General features: G+C 33.0%; 1 protein-coding gene across 2 annotated transcripts in view; it reads right to left on the reverse strand.

Moving 5' to 3' along the window:
* Positions 1-867: 867 nt before the first annotated feature.
* Positions 868-23,448, reverse strand: part of LOC101898905 (protein spaetzle) — a 52,751-nt gene continuing 30,170 nt past the window's right edge. The window contains exons 2-8 of one of the 2 annotated variants that reach the window (XM_059126615.1): positions 11,353-11,556; positions 11,120-11,287; positions 8,631-8,759; positions 2,863-2,899; positions 2,433-2,796; positions 2,106-2,369; positions 868-1,644 (exon numbers count right to left, since the gene is read on the reverse strand). In XM_059126615.1, the coding sequence (XP_058982598.1) occupies positions 2,186-2,369; positions 2,433-2,796; positions 2,863-2,899; positions 8,631-8,759; positions 11,120-11,287; positions 11,353-11,556 (1,086 nt within the window). In that variant the 3' untranslated portion in view covers positions 868-1,644; positions 2,106-2,185. The remainder of the gene's footprint in view (positions 1,645-2,105; positions 2,370-2,432; positions 2,797-2,862; positions 2,900-8,630; positions 8,760-11,119; positions 11,288-11,352; positions 11,557-23,448) is intronic. The other variant, XM_059126616.1, reaches the window with a different exon arrangement.

Raw genomic sequence — 23,448 nt, forward strand, 5'->3', positions numbered from 1 at the left:
ATTTTTTCACGGATTTGTTTAAAAATTGGTATTTGTAGGTCATAATGGGTCCTAGTTCATGTGGCGAAACATTGTAGGAATAGGTCCACGTTTTGGTATAGTCCCCATGTAATGGTACCTTCGATATTCGGTATTTTGATGATTTTTGACACATTTTTTCACGGAAAATTGGTATTTGTAGGTCATAATGGGTTCTAGTTCCTTTGGCGAAACACTTTATGTACAGGTCCACGTTTTTGTATAGCCCCATATAGCCGTATTTCTCGATAATTGGTATTTTGATGATTTTTGGCACATTTTCCCACGAATATGTCTAAAAATTGGTATATGTGGGCCATAATGGGCTCTAATGTTTCCTTTATCCTAAGGTGAAGGGTATTAAAAGATTGGCCCGGCTGAACTTAATGTTTTTTTTTACTTGTTAGCTCTACTTACTACCTCGTAATTATATTTTGTGTTGCACAGTGTAATAGAGGGTATTTTGACGCTAAACCTAACATTTTTTTATAATTTTTTAGTATTTTTATGATTTATCTAAATTAAAACTATTTTTATGAATACAGAGCACCATTTAAATTCACTCTTAAATCATTTACTTATCTTTAAATTCAGTAACCATAGAAAATTAAGTATGATATGGCTGCTTTTATTTTGTTTTCTAGGCATCCACGCTTCTTTACATAATTTTCCTTTAGGTTTTCCTCAAATTTAATTCTTATTTTCCCAAGTGAACCTTTAATTTTGTTCTTGATGTATATACACACATGCATACATACCCTCAGTCAAGATGCGACCCAAACGAACGCATATGTTATTCTTCACTTGCGCTCAACCACAATGTGTCAACACCAAAACAAGCCAGACACGTAATCCAATGGAAAAAATACAGTTTAATTTATTACAAAAAAGGAAAATAAAACAATAAAAACGTTCTACTCTACTTTTCGTTATAAGAAAATTTAATTAACATATAAAAAGTATAAATTGTCTTTTGGTTATACATACATATAAGCTAAGAGAATGTTGTAGTGTACAATTTGGGAGGCTTATCAAATGAATTTCTGAGCATTTACTTCTCCTCTACTTAATAAATCTTCTTTTTACAAATATTTAAGGAAAAATATTTAACAATTTAAAAACAAAAATTACTTAAAACTCTGCTCAAAGAAACAACCCCAAACACTAGCCCGAAAGGGGGTTAGTTCATACATATTTACATAGAGTCAAATCACTGGTCACTTTTTGAAATCGTATTTAGAATGCGCATTAAAATGTCATTTTGACAGTTACATGGGTGCTGTGTAAACTTTATCACAAACCTACAGCAATGCAAATGTACATAAAGAGTATTGTAAATACATACATACACATGTTTGTGGTTGTTTTTTGAACTAAAGTTGGACTTAATTATAAATTCAGGGTACCAAAGGCCCCAACCCTGCCAAAAATAATTTCTATATTATTATTTTTGTTGTTAGTTGCTCTTAACTAATTATTTTTTTCTTTTAAATAAAATTTACTGTAATTAAACCCGTGTAAATATGACATGAAATTACTAGAAAATTGTGAACGCGAAAATAATTCTCTTAAAACCTAAGAAATGGACAATTTGGCCTGCCATCCATCCTGTGAGTGTTTGGGTTTCTGAAATTAGATAAAAGAGGATAATATTTTTATGTATTACTAAATTATTTAAAAGGCGTCGAGTTTGGCCCGTCCAAATATTCCACCAAGAGGTAAAAAAACTTTAAAAAAATATTCAATAGAATCGGAATACCATAAGGTGGATGGTATCGTTATATGGAGACTATAAAACCTGAGTCTACTTAGTTTTTCTAGTTTTTAATTCCGAATTTGAAAAAATTTCCCTGAAAATTTGGAAAAAAAATCTTTGATATTACGAATATTGGAACGTAAAGTTTGGAAGGTTCCATATTTTATCAGTGCCAATTTTAAATGCATTACAATATCTCAAAGAGTTTAAGCAGAAGGCATGTACATTCAATTGGAAACGCTAAAATGAATTGAAAATGTCGACCAACTGTATGACCAAGGTAATATTCTATCCAAAGTGTATTATTTTTTGTAAGAATTTCATTACATACCTTAAAATCACAATCGAGTTTCATTAACATTATTCATCCAGTTCTTTTAGAGCAATGAACTTCAATATAAACAAAACTATTTAGTAGTTTTTCAATGGTTTCATCACACATTTGCAACAGGAAGGGAACTTGAATGAATTCGGCAACACTTTTCCATCTGCTATCGAAACGAGGGAACGATAAATATAGCTCTGTTTGCAGGTTATGTTATAGCCAGGCGGCGGATCAATCTTCTGTTTTGGTCCACAAACGGAACCTTCGTTACTGCAAAAGGTGAGAATAATTTGACTTGATTCTGATTAACGTTATTTCAAAAAAAGTACTCACATGCACTCTTCGATTTGTATAGCCTGTTTGTATTTATCCGTATTGACAATGAGTGTCCAATTCGATTCTATATTCCAACCAGCCTGGGGTGTAATCAACGTGGTCCGTGATTCACAAAGCGACTCAACATTCGGTTCGTTGTTCATGCGCTGACTGAAATCGTCCGGACTTATGGTATCTTCGCCAAAGAAAATGTTCAAGTTGATGAAATTCTTTTTTAATATCTCCTCTACAACCGTTTCGGGCGGATAGTTGCGTACATCGGTACAAAATGTTGCTTTGCCCTCAACGCAATCATCCGAGCTAATGACGTAATTCATATCCAGATTTTTCTGTTCATCTTTTTGTACCGGATGACTATAGTCTGTAAATAAAATAAGGAAATTGAAAATTCATCTTTGATGCAAATGCATAAACGATGCATACTTACGAGAATCATCGTGCGAACGATCTGAATACAAGTTACCCTGAAAGGAAATGTGATCGAAAGAGAAAATACAAGTTATAACTGTTTGTTTATTTCAGTGACGTAAATGAAAAAATTGCTTGTACTGGTAATTTCTTTTTCTAAACGAAAATTGATATAACGATGTCAGGAAACGATAAAAAGGATATTTGTCTAATCTAACTGAGGACTTTAAATGTCCTTTCCGCATGTCCATATATGTTTTCTAACTGCCTAAAAGGTTGCGTTTGCAAATTTGTTAGTTATCGGAGCGACATTTTTTTCCTTAGTGACACCTACATAAGGTCGACCAATGAACCCATCTGACAATCAAGTTTGTTGTCAACAACATAATTGTAATTTGAAATTCAAAAAAAAGTCACCAGAAAGTACTAAGTTTATTATCAAAATATCGTCAAAAGTAATCTTCTTGGCTGGCCTTATATAGGCCATGATACACACGAAAGCTTTTTTATACCCTACCCTATACCTTCATTCGATTCGTCTTTAATTGTGCACTAATCGTGTAATATTAGTCCATATTGAATGAAATTTAGCAAATGCGACCAAATCGAGCCTAAAAGCAAGTATGTAAAAGTTAGTGAAGATCGGTTAAGATATAGTTTTAGCTAGAAGAATATTATTCGGACCCTACAGATACAGATCAGAAGTACTTCTGCCAAATTTTGTTTAGATTGATTCGGATATTGTTGTAGCTCCCATATACATCTTGATCCGATTGCACGTCAAAATTGTATGTCACCTATGACCGAATTTAGCGAGTAAGCAGACATGACAAATTTGGAGAAAATTGGTCCAGATATAGCTCTCTTATATACAGATCTGGTTTGGATACAGATCTTATATATATAACATCGTCCGATTCTAAGTTTATTGATTAAATTGATTAATTGGAATTAAATGCATTTTATCGAATTCGGTCTCATTTAACGTGGAAGCAAATAAGATACGAGAGATCGCATACAACTTTGAAGTAACTCCGTCAATCGATTGAGATTAAACAAAAGCTTTTATATGTTGGTCCCATCTGATTTAAAATTTATACTGCTTCAAAGTTGTAAGATAATTATTGTTTTGAACACAAATTGGCTACTACACAAATATTTAACTTACCCCCTTTGGTAATTTTATACCCACCACCATAGTATGGTGGGTTTATTAAGTTTGTCATTCCGTTAGTAACACCTCGAAATATATATTTTAGAGACAACAAATAAAAAAGCAGTAAGTTCGGCCGGGCTGAACTTTGAATACTCTACACCATTTGGAACGAATTAGAAAATTTTCAAAAAAATAAAATCCAATAAGTTTTTTTTTAATCTTTACAATCTTATATATATAAAAGAAAGTTGTGTTAGTTACTACGCTTATAACTTAAGAACCGCTGGACTGATTTTAAAGATTCATACAAATTCGGAATTGTCTCCTGTCCGAAAAGGATAATATCCAAAAAAATCGCTTAAAAATGTGATATAATAACATTTTCATTTTGACTTTTGAAATGTACAATAGTAATGTCTTATTTTGCATGATTTTTTCCCATTCTGACTTACTTTTTTCTAATGTATATTTGTAGTGTTTTTCATATTTTATTTTTGAATTTATTTAATTGACTTGATTTCTTGAGAACTAAAAATTGATGTCGGGTTACATGGAAGTGTAGTACTGAATAATGTGTTAACGAAACGGAATAGATGATATCGAAATAATTTAACGCGGTCACACCAAAATTAAAAGATAATTACTTTTTCAAAATCACTAAAAAATTACGAAGAAGAGATTTAAGCGCAAAAAATTCTTAAATAGGGAAAAAAATCGAAAAAATCTTTCAATGGAATCGAATTTTAAAATAATAGTACATTCTATTGACAAACTTTGTAAGGATCTTTAAACATTTGCTATAAAAAATCAGGGAACAAGTTGAAGATTTTTTCAATTTGTTATTCTTCCTTTGTCAATTTTTTTTCAATTTGTATTATCATATTGAATTCAATGAATTTTTTGTGAAAAAAATTAAGAATAATTTTTCACTATATACAATTTTTCATCAAAAAAATGAAATAGGATGTTAACTGACATCTACCTTTCAACTCCAGGGCCACCATCGTGGTTCAGCTGGAAGATGCGAACACATTCAAACAAACAAAAATGACCGAAAAAGCCTAATGGGGCTCATTTAAAAGCGTGGACCTACTTCTTTCATGTGACAATAGTCCGTCCAATGAGAGCTCAAAATGCAAAATTCTTTGGGAGTACAATCAGTAAAATACCAAATTTAAAGGGTGCAAAATAGTAGAGCTAATGGGACTTTTAGTAAGAAAAGGATTTCTATCCTTCTAGAAATTCTTCCCAAACATTCAAGGTACCTTAAATCGTTTTTGCAGGTCATGATATCGATCATAACTCACGGATAAGGGTACAACCCGATTTCATTTCAACCATCGTATGATTTAAGCTATTTTTGGGCGTAAGCGGGTAGAGAACCTCTTCGCATAAAATTTTCAATTTTCAGAGTAGGGCCCATTTTGGTCTTGACCACATTTATCAATTGATTTGGCTAAAAATTGTATTTATGCTACCCTGGGTAGGGAACCACAGATAATTGCCACATCGGAATTTATTTAAGTAAAATCCCCACATTGGTGTATCTCCAAGTCCACTTCCACATCTAATGTGTGGTCAGAAAAGAAAATTTTGTATTATATTGAATTTGTAACCCCCAAGAGAATATTGGTTGGGCTACGTTTTGGTATAACCCTCATATGGATGTATCCCTGATTTCAGCTATGACCGTGGTCTTGGCCACGTTTTTCAACTGATTTTGCCTTTATTTGGCATCTTGGCTTTTCTATTTCGAGGGTCTTGACCACATTTTCCAATCGATTTTGCTGTATTTAGGCTACTTTGTGAGTAGAGAACCATCTTACAGAAAAATGTCAACATAGGTAAATATTTTCGTACAGTCCCCATATAGTCCCCGAGGCCGCCGATCTATAGTGATTTTTACAGATTCGCGGACAACAACACGGGCATTGTTGATTCGTCATTGAATTATACTATGAACAATAATATAGACTTCTTGGGGACTCTAAAGCGCAATATAAGGTGCTATGGTAATGGGTGTAAAAGCGTAAGTAACTTCGACTGTTCAGAAATTATTTTGCCCTTCTTCCATAGGTATTTATTTCTATTTAGTCGGATCAATATTTATGTTAACATTTGTTCACCTTTATGAGCCAGATTTGTGAAATATTATACTATACAAAATTTGCATTAAAGACTAAAACTACGGGCCGGCAACGCGGACCGGGCCAGCTAGTATTTAATATAGGAAGGTGCCGATATATGGGGGTATATGTGATATTGGGGACCTATTAAGACAAATCTATGTCTGGGTGTAAAGTACTCACAAGGAACTCCTTGTGTGGATTTTCAGATAACTCCATTGGAAAAAGTGGCTAAAATCATCAAACTACTGAATATCGGGTGGTACCGTTATATGGGGGATATACGATATTGCGCACCTATATAGACAATTCGCTTTCAGGGAGTAAAGTGCTCACAAAGAACTCCTTGTGTGGATTTAGAGACAATACGATTTGAAAATGTGGCTAAAATCATCAAAATACCGAATATCAGGGGCACCGTTATATGGGTGCTATACGATATCATTAACCTATATAAAGAATTCTCTGTCGGGGGGTAAAGTGCTCAGAAAAAACCCCTTGTGTACAATTTCCGTTAAAAATGTGGCTAAAATCATAAAAATACCGAATAACGAGGGTACCGTTATATGAAGGGCTATACGATATCGTGGACCTATAGAGATAATTCTCTGACGAGGTATAAAGTACCCACAACGAACTCCTTGTGTGGATTTTCAGACAATTCCGTTAAAAAATGTGCCTAACATCATCAAAACACCGAATATCGGGGGGTACAGTTATATGGGGGATATACGATATCGTGGACCTAAATAGATAATTCTGTGCTGAGGTATAAAGTACCAACATGGAATTCCTTGTGTGAATTTTCAGACAATTCCGTTGAAAAATGTAGGTAAAGTTATCAAAATACCGAATATAGGGGGTACCGTTATATTGGGGATATACGATATCTTGGACCGATATAGATAATTCTCTTCCGAGGTATAAAGTACCCATAAGGAACTCCTTGTATGGATTTTCAGACAATTCCGTTGAAAAATGTTGGTAAAGTTATCAAAATACCGAATATCGGGGGTACCGTTTTATGGGGGATATATAATATCGTTTACCTATATAGACAATTCTCTCTCAGGGGGTAAAGTATTCACAAGGAACTACTTGTGTGAATTTTCAGACAATTCCATTGAAAAATGTGGCTTACATCTTCAAAATACCGAATATCGGAGGTTACCGTTACCGAAATCGTCTTAGAATTTTACGCTGATCAAGAATGTATATACTTTGTTGGGTCTAAAATGATTATTTCGATGAGTTACAAACGGAATGACGAACTTAATATACCCTCCATACTATGTATGGTGAAGGGTATAAAAAGTATATATATTCTTAATCAGCATAAAATTCTATGTCGATTTAGCAACGTCCGTCCGTCCGGACGAAATGAAGTAGGAATTGGTATTGAAAATGGGCCATGTAGGCCCACGTCTTCGTATTGCTCCCACATAAGGGTACCTCACGATATTCGGTATTTTGATGATTTTAGCGACATTATTCACCGGAATTGTTTCAACTTTGGTATAAAAATTTCGTAATGGATACTGCAGCCTGAGACAGAAAATTGTCTATGCAGGTCCACGTCTTCGAATAGCCCCCATATAACGGTACCTCCCAATATTTGGTATTTTGATAATATTAGCGACATTATTCACCGGAATTTGGAATTTGAAATTCGTAATGGATACTACAGCCTATGACAGAAAATTTTCTGTGCAGGTCCACGTCATCGTATAGCCCTCACATAACGATACCTCCTGATATTTGGTATTTTGATGATTTTAGCGACATCATTCACCAGAATTGCTTCAAATTAGGTATTTTGAGTTCGTAATGGATACTACAGCCTAATTCAGAAAATTGTCTGTGTAGGTCCACGTTTTAGTTACCGCACGTATAATAGTACCTCGCATATTCGATCACCGTATAGAACCTAATATAACGGCTACATTCTGTATTTTTAAGATTTTAACAGAATCGTTAACGAATTTAATTTTTATGAAAATTGCCAAATTCGCTCCAAATGGTTGGACTTGTTACCTACATTAAAACAGAAAGCGTACTGGTCGAACTCGTATTGGCAAACATATTTTATGTCTTTTGAAAAAAGGACACATTCTCAGATTCAATAAGTTCAGAAGCCAAAATCAGTATTGACTTTTCGTAATCGATTTGACATTATTGATTTTTTGTCATTTTCATTCGATCAATATTTAACGTTTACAACAGGGTCGTCTTTCACAACAAATAGTTCTCTTGGCTGTGATAAATAATAAATCTAAAATCGAATTAACTTTCAAATAACTGAATTGAAAATTATTTTTTCAGTAATTAATACAAAATCTTATTTTTTCTTGAAGGCAAAATACGAAAAGTGGAATAAACTATCCTGTATTGCTAGTCTTTATTTTTTTTTCACAAATCTATTGTTTAACTATGCAATTAGCTTAACATGCAGCAGAAAAAAGTCTTTCTCAAAAAATTAAAAAAAAAAATTAAAAAGGGTCTTACTTTCGGGAATGTTTGCAATTCCTTTGAAGGGACTGCTGTCAATTTTCCATTTGGATCCCTTGAAACTTTGAAGGTAGGAGCCTCTGTTATGGGTTGTGACCATAATGGATATGACGAGGATGAGGTGGCCTATAAGAAAAATTTTTGATTAGATGACATTCGAAAAAAAGAACCAGATTATTTAGGCCAGACTAGAACAACATAATTCGCTATTAATGATCCCTTATATAGGGCCTAACGGAAGGGCCATAGCAGAATGAACGTGCTATGCAGTATCAATAAAACAACAATCACATGTAGAGGGCTTTATCGACGCGTGAAATCGATTTTTTGTATTAGCCTTATTTTAATATATTTTATATTGTAGTCCTCAATTTTAGCAGTTAATTGTACATATATAAGATATGTATGTCTAAGAATATTATTTTATAATAATTAGTGTACAACATTTCCTTGATATCGGAATTGGTAAAGAGGACTTTGGAGGTTATTTTGTGAATTTAGAATAATTTGACAATTAATTTGATGTGGGAAATTTTGAAGAAACTACTTTGAACAACTTATACCTATTTAAATTTATTGCATATCAACGTAGTATCTGACTACTACTCGAACTACTCACATTCGTATTCGTTAAAACGTTTCTTGTAAAGGTCGCGTTTCATATCTCCTTAGGATAACGTAGGTCGACATTGTAAGTTGAAAAGTCTATGCAGAATGAAGGCGTTAAGCCATTTTACGCGTTAATTATTATCGAGCCAAAAAAGCAAAACAAAACTTTGTATTTTCTACTATTTTATTGAGTAAACTCCATTAAAATTCTAAAGTTAAAAGCGATTGAAAATCGATTTTTAGTTATTTTGACAACATTCAAAAATCTAACAGTCGATATTTTTTTATACCTTACACCCCATAGTAGTAAGGGTATTATGTCTTTGTACATTTGCTTGTAACATGGAGAAGGAAGCAAGATAGACCAATTAATTTTGAGGATCTAATTTTGAGGATCTTCATAGAATCACTTTTTGAGTCGATTTATGGATGTCAGTCCGTCCGTCCGCCCAAGCACCTATTGAAATTGGTGATAATCGGATCAGAATTAGATATAGCTAACATAAATGGCTAATATGTACCAAGCACTAAATGGCTAATATGAGACCATGTGACCAGCATTTTGGTAAATCCCACCGAATTCAGTCTAAAAGCAAGTAAATCAAATTTGGAGAAATTCATCCGATTGGGTTTTTAAGTCCCTCATATGCGTAATATGTACTCCAGAAGAATGATATTTGGTACCTGACATCAGATACTGTTCGGTAGTACCTCGGTTCATAGCTAAAGCTTCCATATATAAGTTTTATCCGATTTTGGGGTTTAAAGTGCCTCACAACCGTAATATGAATTCCCAAAAATTATCTTTAGTACAAGATATCAGATACAGCTCTGAAATAAGTATATCAAATTTTGTCAAGATCGGTTCAGATTTGGATATAGCTCCCATATATATCCTCAACCGATTTCGGGTTAATTGTGCACCAAATAGCCAATATCAATCTAAATGGCCTGAATTTTGGCATACCCAACCGGATTCGGTCTAGAAGCAAGTACATAAAATTTGGTAAAAATCGGTTCAGTTATAACTATAGCTCCCATATATATGTTTCGTCTGACTTGGTGTTTAAGTCCCTCACATTCGTAATATGTATTCGACAACAATGATATTTGGTATCAGATATCTTAAAGAGCTCGAAAATACCTCTGCCCAATTTTATCAAGATCTGTTTAAATTTGGATATAACTCCCACATATATCCTTAATGCCATTTCAGGTTTATTGTGCAAATAATGGCTAATATCAGCCCAAATGGAGTGAATTTCCGAACGTACGTTTCCATTTTGTGGAACCCGGCTCCGATACAAATTTTTTTTTAATACAATCCTTCTCCCAATCCTTCTCCATCAAAATCATGCACTCTATAGCAAACTGAGGCCAAATGTTATATGATATACTTGAAATAAATTCTTTTGGTACGGGGGCTCTATTAAATATGCATAGCGGTGTAGGGTCCGACTTTTCTTTACTGGTCGATTATATGAATGTTAGTACTTTTTATCTAAGTTGTAACGAATCTTATTCAATTTTGGTTAATATTCTACGAAAATATCTACATTATAAAAACTATCAACATCTAACTTTCTGAGTATTATATTTTGGTAATGTTTGCAAATGTTCCAAAAATCTATCATTCGACATTGTTCTTGATTATGGGTCCCTTATCTATTATTTTAAAACTTTTGCTTCGTTCCAGAACCTGAAAGAATCTACATGTTTTGATTTTCTTATATCATAAGGGGAAATCGGTTATTGTAGTAAAAAGTTTCATATTCTTACAGTTCTGGAACAGAGCATTTGTTATGCATATCTATTGGCTTAGAATATAGGTCGGTATGTTATAGTAATATCTGTCTCTCAAAAAAAAAAAATCTTACTTTCGCTGTATTATCATTCGGGAATGTTTGCAATTCTTTTGACGGAACTCCTGTCAATTTTCCAGTCGAATCCTTTAAAGCTCTGAATGGAGCCTCTGTTATGGGTTGTGTATATGATGAATATGACGATGATGATTGCGAATCATCCACCTCAAATGGGGAAGTGTTCTATAAGAAGAATTTTGATTAGACGCCATGCAAAACAAAACCAAATTATATTCCGAACAACTTACATTGAATATTGTCAATCCAGGAGGAAATCCAACTTGAAATATTTCGCTAATTAATTCGTCTCTTGTCTTGTCAGATCGGTGGTTCGTTTGATATGTTGGTTCCTCTTGGCTTGATTCGTATTGTCTTGTATCAGGTGCATTCGTTGGAATGTCTCTCTTCTGCATGTCTCTAATATTATATATTCTACTACACACACATGAAAGCTATAAATAAAATTAAAATAAATGGATTAATGAAATATGGATTGTTACGAGTTATAAATGTTTGTTTGGTTATTAGTAAACCGAGTTTTTTAGAATAAATGTGCATACATAACTGAGGACCCATATATTGTGATATGCATTTTAGCAAATTATATTGAAATTAATTGAATATCTATTCAAATTAAAGAAAATTCCATATTCAACTACTAAGCTGTTCCCAATATTTTTATACCCACCACCATAGTATGGAGGCTATAAAAAGTTTGTCATTCCATTTGAAACACCTCGAAATATACAGGGTTGCCCATATTCGACTTTTGGCCCATTCCAATCGACGAAACTTGTCCGCAGGCAACATTCTTTGCGTCAATTGAATTTTGTACGGGAACAAATGCAAATCAATGCGAACAATCCGTTGTAAAGTGGACCGAGCCGTGCCCAACTGCTGAGAACGGCGTTTTTGGGATGTTCTTGGGGACCTCTCAACACTGGAAACGGCAGCAATATTCTCGGCCAATCGCATTGGTCGACTTTTATATGGCCTCTTCGGATTAGAAAGGGCCTTACCAGTCGAAAGTTTTTAGTATAAACGCTTAATGGTGTTCTTAGAAGGCGCACTTCTCACATTTTTTAATGTTTTAAAAGCACGTTGAGTTTTCACAATGACTTCTTCTGTTGAATGTAAATGTAAGCATCCGATTTTCCTCAAATTTCACTCATCCCAATTTTTTACTAAAACAAGATCTGGTATGAAGATAGAATACATCGGTACTTCCTTCTGGTACCTCCATCGCAAAGGTTCAACATTAAGAACAACAAAAACGATCTATAATGTGAAATACGCATCCGATTCATTCTAAGCTTACCATATTGCAATATTTCCACTAACACACCACCTACCTTCCTCACAAAGGGTCAACATTTTGAACAATCATACCCTCTCTTCACGATTCTTTTTCACTTGGTTTATCTAAGTATTTCTCTCAATCAAAGAATAGGGATTTTATTGGTCCACTCCTCCTCACAAGGGCCAAGATTTTGAATAATTGTAGCCCTAATAACATTCGAAATAAATCCGAAATTTTCATCAAACTTCGTTTATCTCAACATTTCTGTTAACCATAGATTTCGGTTCACTCCTTCTAGTTAAACTCTTGACTAACAATGCATAGCATAAAATTCTATGTCGATTTTGCGATGTCCGTCTGCCTGCCCGTCTATCTGTCTGTGGAAATCACACTAGCTTCCGAACAAAATGAAGTCTGCAGGAATTTTGGTATTGAAAATGGTTCATGGTTTTGGTATAGTCCCCATATAATGGTACCTCCCTACTTTCGGTATTTTGGTGATTTAAGCGATATTATTCGCCGGAAATGTTTCAAATTTGGTATTTGAAGTATAATATAACATAATGGATACTACAGCCTATGACAGAAAATTGTTCGTGCAAATTCAAGTCTTCGTATAGCCACCATATAACGGTACCTCCCGATATTCGGTACTTTGAAGATTTTAGCGACATTATTCACCGAAATTGTTTCAAATTTGATTTTTGGAGTTCGCAATGGATACTACAACCTATGACAGAAAATTGTCTGCCTACCTCCCGATATTCGATATTTTGATGATTTTAGCGACATTATTTACCGGAATTGTTTAAAATTTGGTATTTGAAATTCGTAATGTGTACTACAGCCTAGGACAGAAAATTGTCTGCGCAGGTCCATGTCTTCGTATAGCCCCCATATAACGGTACCTCCCTATGTTTGGTATTTTTGATGATTTCAGCTACATTATTCACCGATTTTTTTCAAATTTCGTATTTGAATATTGTAATGGCTTGTGAAAAATTTGCCTATGTAGGACCCTAATATAAAGGCTACATAAGGTTTTTTTTTAAGATTTCAACAGTATTTTTAACGAATTTTATTTTATTTATTTATTTTTTTTTTTCCTTTTGAAAGTTTAAAATTCGTTGAAAATGGTGAAGGATATTTAAACTTCGGCCCGGCCGAACAGACAGCTTTTTTACTTGTTGTTCAATTAATTTAATATATTTTGATGGTGACATATGAAGGATCAAAAATTTTAATTAATCCTATTGATATACTTTAACAATTTTAATAGGTATTCTTAAAATAACACATAAGTTTAACAAACGTTTTAAGGATTGTATAAGTTTAAATATTGTCATATCTAATACCCGTTGCTTCTTTATTTTCAATTTATTATAGTTTATTTTAGGAAAATTATTTCATCTCAGTCTCATTAAATCATGTAGACATACATTCGATTCGATTTTTTTCTCGTTAATTGTTTAATTTGAATTTTTTTAACAGCAGATGCTGATCAAATAGAAATGAATATGAATAACCGAAATCGTGACATTTAAACAGATGTTTCGACTTGGGCAAATGTTTTTGTGGAAGAATTGTTTTAGAACTTGATGCTTTAAGTATTCTAGTAGAACGTCAAATCGCAAGTCAATAATTTTAATATTTTTTTTAGTTTAAATTAACTACCTGAATGAAAGCCTAATAGTTTTATGTTGTTTATTTACCTAAGCGTGTGCATCTAATTAAAATATGCATACATTTTAGAATCGATTTCAAGAAAGAAATTACCAAATTCAAATTCGGCCAATTCATGTCTCCAAAAACGTGAAATAATAAGACCGGCAAATGATTGATTTGAATTGTTTCCCTGGTTATATGACAGGATACCATATGTTCTCCACATTCATTTCTTCAATTTTAAGCAAGAAAAGAAATAAAGAACGTTTATATGATTTTTGTTAGAAACTCCGGCTATATCGTAGTGAAATCTAATAACTAGAGCGACCATTTGAAGTCATTTGTTCATTAGCGAAAACAACAAAAGTGACTAAATTATTGTTAATAGCCACTCTGTTGCAGAGTTCTTGCAGTCCTTTATTCACTCGACCATTATGGGAAAATTCTATTTACTTTGGCATTTTGACATAATAATTTGTATTTTTTGACATAATAATTTTAGACACTACGAAGTAGAGTCTGGTTTTATACTCTTAAATAGAACTACCAGATATTCTGTATTGTAACAATTTAAAGCACAATTTTTCAACGATTTTTATACCTTCCACCATAGTATGGCAAACTTAATATGTCTTTCCGTTTGTAACACCTCGAAATATACATTTTAGATCCCACAAACTATATGTATTCTTGATCAGCATAAAATTCTATGTCGATTTTGCGATGTCCGTCCGTCTATCCGTCTGTGGAAATCACTCTAGATTCCCAATGACAGGTAGTAGATTGATAAAATTTTACGCAAATGTGTATTATGTCTGCAGGACTGCAGGACGGGAGGTATTGAAAATGGGTGATGTAGGTCCACTTTTTGGTAAAGCCCCCATATAACCGTACCTCCCGATAATCGGTATGATTTTAGCAATATTAGCAAATTTGGTATTTGAATACTACAGCCTATGACAGAAAATTGTCTGTGCAGGTCCACGCCTTCTTATAATAATAATTAATACGTCGTATTAAGCTTTGTATGGCAAATTTGTAAACATGTAAATACAAAAATAAATAAGTAAATACGTAAATAAAAATGAGTACATAAAATATAAATAAATAAATATACAAAAATAAATGCATAAAAATACAAAAAATAGTACTGATAATAAATAAATAAAAGAATAAATAAATTAACAAATAAAGAAGTAATTAAAATTAAATTAATGAGTTCACGAATGAGTATTGAATGAAAATCAATTTAATCCATTTTTCTGAAACAAAGTTTTCTTTTGTTTTGAAATCGTTGCAGCTTATAGATTTTATTGAATTTTATATTAGCTGTTATCCTCATGAATAATTTAAAGAATTAGAGTGTTCAAACTACTGGAGGGGCAATAATAAAGTGTTGATAGGAAATTAGTTTTTTAGCTAATTCCGTAGTCATTCTATTTTAAATTGATTTTGAACTCGTGGTTTAATGTATTAGATCTCATGGATAGGCTTAGAAACAAACCAAATTTCAGCTCTCCTTCTCCCCCTTTCTCTAAATTTTCTGTTATCAGGTGGTTCTTGATGACTGCATCTCTCGAGTCCAGTTCATATGACTTCGTAGGAAGTTGAAATAGATAAACATTCCTAATACACATCCATGTTTATCTCGTAGTTTTAACTATGTTCCACTATCGATTTTTGTTTACATTTTTATGGAAATTTTTCGAATGCCCAAGACGATATAGTCAAATGTTTTTTATTTTATTTGTACAGCTGTTGTCGAAATGTTTCATCCATCAGTAATACAATTGAATGGTTATAAAAATATCTAAATTTTAACATTAAAGTTTCGATTTTGAATTCAACAGATTTGAAGTAACAGGATTACATAAAAATGGGACGAAAAATTATTACATTCATAACGAAACAGCCCATTAACAACTTAAAGATAAGTATACACAGTTTTGGGGTTTTTGTAATAAATAAAAATAAAACAAGTTAACAAGCAGTAAGTTCGGCAGGGCCAATCTTTTAATACCCTCCACCATTTGCAACGAATTTTAAAATTTTCAAAAAATAAAATCCTTAAAAAAATCTGTTAAATTTTTAAAAATGCCGAGTAAAGCCGTTATATTGGGGTCTATACGACGTGGACATACATAAACATTGTTTGTTATAAGCCATTATCATATTCAAATTCGAAACTTGAAATAAACGGTGAATAATGTAGTAAAATCATCAAAATATCGTATATAAGGAAGTGCCGTTAAATTGGAGCTGTGCAAAGACCTGGACCAGCATAGACAATTTTCTGTCACAGGCTGTAGCATCCATTACGAACTTCAAATACCACATCTCAAACAATTTCGGTGGGTATTGTACCTAAAATCGTCAAAATACCGAATATAGGGAAGTACTGATATATTTGGGCTATACGAAGACGTTGACCTGCACAGACAATTTTCTGTCTTAGGGTGTAGTATCCATTTTGAACTTTAAATACCAATTTTGAAACAATTCCGGTGAATAATGTCGCTAAAAACATCAAAATACCGAATATCGGGAGATACCGTTATATGGGGGCTATACGAAGACATGGACTTGCACAGACAATTTTCTGTCTTAGGATGTAGTATCCATTTTGAACTTCATTTACCAAATAGGATGTATTATCCATTTTGAACTTCAAATACCAAATTTTAAATTACTTCCAGGAAAAAGATCGCTAAAATCATCAAAATAACGAATATCGGGAGGTACCGTTGTATGGGGGCTATACGAAGACATGGACTTGTACAGACAATTTTCTATCTTAGGGTGTAGTATCAATTTGGAACATCAAATACCAAATTTGAAACAATTCCGGTGAATAATGTCGCTAAAATCATCACAATACCGAATATAGGGATGTACCGTTATATGGGGGCTATATGAAAACGTAGACCTACATGACCCATTTACGAACTACTGGAAAAATAAACATGTGTTCAAAATTTTAGCCATCTATCTCAAATTATTCAAAAGATAGCGTGATTACAATAGACAGACAGACAGATGGACATCGCTAAATCGACTTAGAATTTTACGCTGATCAAGAATATATATACTTTGTTGGGTCTGACATGAGTATTTCGAGGAGTTACAAACGGAATGACAAAGTTAATATACCCTCCATAGTATGGTGTAGAGTATAAAAAACAGAAATATTGTAATTCTAATTATACCCTACACCACAAGGTGGTCAGGGTATTATGTCTTTGTGCATTTGTTTGTAACAGCAAAAGGAAACGAAATAGACCCATAGTTCCTTTTGATGATGTGCATAGAATCACATTCTGAGTCGATTTATGCATGTCCGTCCGTCCATGTATTTTTTGTAAACAAAGTACAGTTCACATTTGTTGCCCTATCCAGATGAAAATTTTCACAAATCATTTGTTTGGCCCAAGGACGAGCCCGATTGAAATTGGAGATAATCGGTAAAAAATTTAGATATAGCTCCCATATATATCTTCGTCCGATTTGCCTTTTATTGTGCACCAAACGTGTAATATCAGTCCGAATAGTATGGAATTTTGCACGTACGATCAGATTGGACCTCAAAATAAGTGTGCCAAATTTGATCGAAATCGGTTCAGATATAGCTATAACTCCCATATATATTGTTCATCCGATTTGTTATTTTTGTCCTCCGCAGCCGTAATGTGCACTCTGTAACAACAATATTTGGGGAAATATATCAAATGCAGCTCAGAAATACCTTTGCTAAATTTTATCAAGATCGGTTCAGATTTGAATATAGCTCCCATATATATTGTTCATCCGATTTGTTATTTTTGTCCTCCGCAGTCGTAATATGCACTCTGTAACAACAATATTTGGGGAGATATATCAGATATATATATGACGAATTTGGTGAAGATCGGTTGAGATATAGCTATAGCTCCCATATATACTGTTCATCCGATTTGTCATATTTGTTAACCACAGCCGTAATATGCACTCTGCAACAACGATATTCAGGGAAATATATCAAATACAGCTCAAAAATATCTTTGCCAAATTTTATCGAGATCGGTTCCGATTTGGATATTGCTCCCATATATATATTTATACGATTTCGAATTAATTGTGCACCAAATGGGCAATACAAGTCCGAATTTAAAAGATGCAAATGCTTCGGCATATTTAGTCCTTTGAACTTTAAATTATAATTAAAATCATGCGTGTGTGATTAAGTTCTCCCATAAAAACTTTTAATTGTTATGCGCAGCTCTACTAAACTAGCACAGTGGTGTAGGGTATCATAAAGTCGGGCCCGTCCGACTTTAAGACTTTCTTTACTGTTTTTTTGTGTAGATATCCCGATTAAGATCTCGAGCAATATATATAAAATTTGAAATTAAACTGAAGGGAGGTATTCACAATTGAACCCAACAGAGATTTGGAATTCCGCTTTAATTGTTTCGATCTGTTGCTTAGGCAACTGGAATTGTTTACACAATCAAACTTAAAAAAACAGCAATAAGAAACAAAATAATTCATCATAAATGTTGTTTATCTTCATTAAGTACATTAAGAATCTTAGAAATAAGATTGTTTTTATTTTATTTTTTTTTTGTTTTTTTGTTTTTTATTTTTCTTTTTTTTATTTTATCAATCATAAAAATTGTGTGGTTTTAATGTTAATGGTTGTCAACTGTTAACCGCAACATATAGTTTGTATATTTCTCTTTCGTCTCTTTGTATTTTAATATTTCGTGCTTTCCCGTTTTTGTTTTGACCAATTTTAAACGCCATTCGAATATAAAATTAGCCACAAAAGTACGCACCAAAAAAAGAAGAACCATTAAAGTGTTGTACACATTTTTTCAGTTCACTAAAAGTGAGTTGAAGGTTCAGTCGCTGGTAAGTTGCCGGCTTTTTGATTACATAAATATGAGTAACCGGTAAAGGTATAAAAAAGATGGGAAGTAATGCAAATCAAACACCTGTACAATTATAACCGGTCTATATGTTTGAAGGTGTACAGTATGTGTAGTTTATATGTGTACAGTACATTGACTTGCTTTATCACACTTTTTAATGGTCATTAGTTTATATTTATTAAATCATAATTATTTACGTTGTTGGTGACGCAAATAATTTAGAAATAATATTCAACTCGTTTAATTTGATAAATTTTAATTGCAATACATAAGCAAGCTAAAGTGAAATTTGTGTAAACAAGAAAACGTGATAACATCTATGGGTTCTGAAGTTACCGGAAACCCAAAATAAATAATTAGAGTGAGAAAAAAAAACATCTATAGCAATTGGGAATTTGTCTGCAGAATTTTCCCATCGGGAATACGCAAGAAGCTAAACTTTTCGGTGGGGATTTTCCGCAAGGGAAAATTGAAATATTGCTTTGTTTACAGTTTTATGCCGATAAGAAATTCTACTTTAAACAAGTCCCATTGATAAATAACAATAAATCCCAATTGGGCGTATGACTATTTTTATTCCATGAACTGTTCGACGACTTAACACATAAGACGTGTAAATATTTCGAGCAAAACTTTTTTTGTTCACCGTATAAAAATCATTTTCAATAATGTACGCTGAGTACACTTTTGCTGATAAAGGCGCTAGCATTAATGTGTGCTGCTGTCACTAACTTCAATTATCCAGTGCAGGAAAAAAAAGTGGTTTCATACTGACCTGATGCCCTAAACTTTTATCAGGACTGGTATTTAATTGTTCACAATTTGTATTACCATTTTAAAATATTCTATCGGAAGAGCATAAATTTATCCATTAAGGACCTCTAACTTAATAGAAAGTGCACAAAAAAGGTAATTATGGAGAAGTACCTGAATATTTTGGCTATTCCAGAAATTAGGTACAAACTAGTGCATATATCCTAAATTGGATTCATTGTACAATGCATGAAAATATATATACCTTACCATCACTGTGGTCCATGTATTCTAATAAACTTCACCATAATGAGGAGGGTATATTAAGTTTGTCATTCCATCTGTAACACCTGGATATAAATCTTAGATCCCACAAAGTATATAAATTCTTGATCATCATAAAATTCTATGTCGAATTAGCGATGTCAGTCTGTCCGTCTTCCGTCTATGGAGATTACTTTAGCTTCCGAACGAAATACAGGACTCTTTGTATTGAAAATGGGCTATATTAGTCCACTTTTTGGTATAGGCCCAATATAGCGATGATTTGATGATTTAAGCGTCATTATTCAACGCAATTGTTTAAAATTTCGTATTTAAAGTTATAAATGGGTTCTACCATCTATGACAGAAAATTGCTTATACAGGTCTACGTCTTCGTACAGCTCTTGTATAACGACGCCTCCGTACATTCGGTATTTTGAGGATTTTAGCGACATTTTTCATCGGAATTGTTTCAAATTTCGCATGTGAAATTCCTAATAGGTACTACAGTCTACGACAGAAAACTGCATATGCAGGTCCATGTCTTCATATAGCCCCTATATAACCGTACGTCCCCATATTCGGTATTTTGATGAATATAGGGATATATTCACTGGAATTGTTTTAAGTTCCGTATGTGAATATCTTACTGGTCCAGTTCAAAAGTTGTATATTTAGGTCCACATCTTCGTATAGGTCCCAATATAACTGTAACTTAAATATTTTTATGATTTTTGCAGTGTTTGTCAACGAATAGTGGAAGTTCGGGCCGACCGAACTTGCTGCTTTTTACTTGTTATATAAACTGACATTACTATCCGATTGAGAAAAAAAATCGCACAGTTGAAATTGGTGGCAATCGCCCGATAACGAATTGAATTGGAAAATACGACCGAATTCAGCATAAGTTTAAGTCCTACAAACTTAGCGAAAGGCAATTCAAATGTCAACTGACCCTTCCGCAAAAACGGGGCGCAAAACATGGGGTGTAGCTTCGATTTTTTTTTCACGTAGTTCCGCCTTGTTAAAGCCAAATGTTGCCAATATAGGGTAAGTGTGCCTAAGTTCGGCATGTCCCAATAGTCGACAGTTTTGAAATTTAAACTTAAATACCTAAGAATAGAATTCTCTGCTTTCTTTCTGTAAAAAAACAATGAGCTCCGATCATTTATTACGGGAGAATAACGGTATTCGTCAGTGAGTGTCTTCCAACGCGTGCGACAGTGCTTGTTTGTAAAGAAAAAATTAGTGGTGGCGTCATCTTAATAATCGATTTAAGTAAACTAAATTTAATACTTTTGGAATCAGAAATATTTTATAATAGTAAATAACAGTCTAAAGATCATTTTATAACTAAAAAATATACAAATCAAGCATTTTTCTGTATTATTATTTAATGCCGACATTAGGAACATAAAAAAAAAGATTTGACAGTAGTCGGCAGGGGGTGCCGATTACAAGAAAAATATAATTTTTGACCAATTTCACCAAAACTTGAGGAAAGTATTAAAAAATAATCCAAAAACTACTCAAATAAAAAACCAGTAAAGAAAGTCTTAAAGTCGGGCGGGGCCGACTTTATGATACCCTACACCACTTTGCTAATTTAGTAGGGCTCCACATAACAATTAAAAGTTTTTATGGGAGAATACAATCATACATACTATGATTATAATTATATTTTAAAGTTCAAAGGACTAAGTTTGCCGAAGCATTTGTATCTTTTAAATTCGGAATTCTATTGCCCATTTGGTGCACAATTAATTTGAAATCGGATAAAGATATATATGGGAGCTATATCCAAATCTGAACCGATCTCGATAAAATTTGGCAAAAATATTTCTGAGCTGTATTTGATATATTTCCCTGAATATCATTGTTACGGAGTGCATATTATGGTTGTGGGTAACAAATATAACAAATCGGATGAATAATATATATGGAAGCTATACCTATATCTGAACCGATCTTCACCAAATTTGGCATACTAGCTCCTAGACTCAATTTGGTCGTATGTACCAAATTCCATCCCATTTGGACAAATATTGGGCGGTTGGTGCACAATAAAAAGCAAATCGGACGAAGTTATATATGGGAGCTATATCCAAATCTGAACCGATCTCGATAAAATTTAGCAAATGTATTTCTGAGCTGTATTTGATATATTTCCCCAAATATTGTTGTTGCAGAGTGCATATTACGGCGGCGGTGGACAAAAATAACAAATCGGATGAACAATATATATGGGAGCTATATCCAAATCTGAACCGATTTCGATCAAATTTGGCATACATATTTCCAGGCGTAATTTGGGTGTATATGCGAAATTCCATACAATTCGGGCAGATATTACACGTTTGGTGCACAATAAAAAGCAAATCGGACGAAGATATATATGGGAGCTATATCTAAATTTTTACCGATTATCTCCAATTTCAATAGGGTTCGTCCTTGGGTCAAACAAATGATCTGTGCAAAGTTTAATCTGGATCGGGCAATAAATGCGACCTGTACTTTGTTTACAAAAATACATGGACAGTCGGACGGACGGACAGACGGACGGACGGACAGACGGACGGACGGACAGACGGACGGACGGACAGACGGACGGACGGACATGCATAAATCGACTCAGAATGTGATTCTATGCAGATCATCAAAAGGAACTATGGGCCTATCTCGTTTCTTTCTGCCTGTTACAAACAAATGCACAAAGACATAATACCCTGACCACCTTGTGGTGTAGGGTATAAAAATGGTTTTGAGTCGGCAGTTGCTTTTATTTGTGCTTTTTGACCAACTTTTCTAAATTAAGTAGTTTTTTAAATCAACTATTTGATGTTTTAGAAAGCGGTGGCATTTTTGAAAAAAGTGTTGGCTATTTAAAGGAAAAAGATCAATTCACAAATTCCAAATATAAGAAAGGTACTTTTTTCTTTTTTTATTTAATCACATTTTTATTTTAATTGAAAATACGTCACTGAATGTAATGATAATTAAATAAAACACTATTTAAAAACGAAATTAATTTCAAATTCTTAATTAAACTGTGAATTATTAATATAGCATTGTTTTATTCTATCTATATATATTATTATATATTATTTTATTATATATATATATTATTATTATTATTATATATATATAAATGTAAGTTGTGTTAGTTACTACGCTTATAACTTAAGAACCGCTGGATTAATTTTAACGATTCACACAAATTCGGAGTTGTCTACTCTCCGAAAAGGATAATATCCAAAAAAATCGCGTAAAAATGTGATATATTAACATTTTCATTTTGACTTTTCAAATGTACAATAGTAATGTTTTATTTTGCATGATTTTTTTCCATTTTGACTTACTTTTTTCTAATGTACATTTGTAGTGTTTTTTTATATTTTATTTTTGAATTCGAATATTTATACCAATTTATTTAATTGACTTGATTTCTTGAG

This window comes from Musca domestica, unplaced genomic scaffold (assembly GCF_030504385.1).
Source record: "Musca domestica strain aabys unplaced genomic scaffold, Musca_domestica.polishedcontigs.V.1.1 4, whole genome shotgun sequence".
Lineage (NCBI taxonomy): Eukaryota > Metazoa > Arthropoda > Insecta > Diptera > Muscidae > Musca > Musca domestica.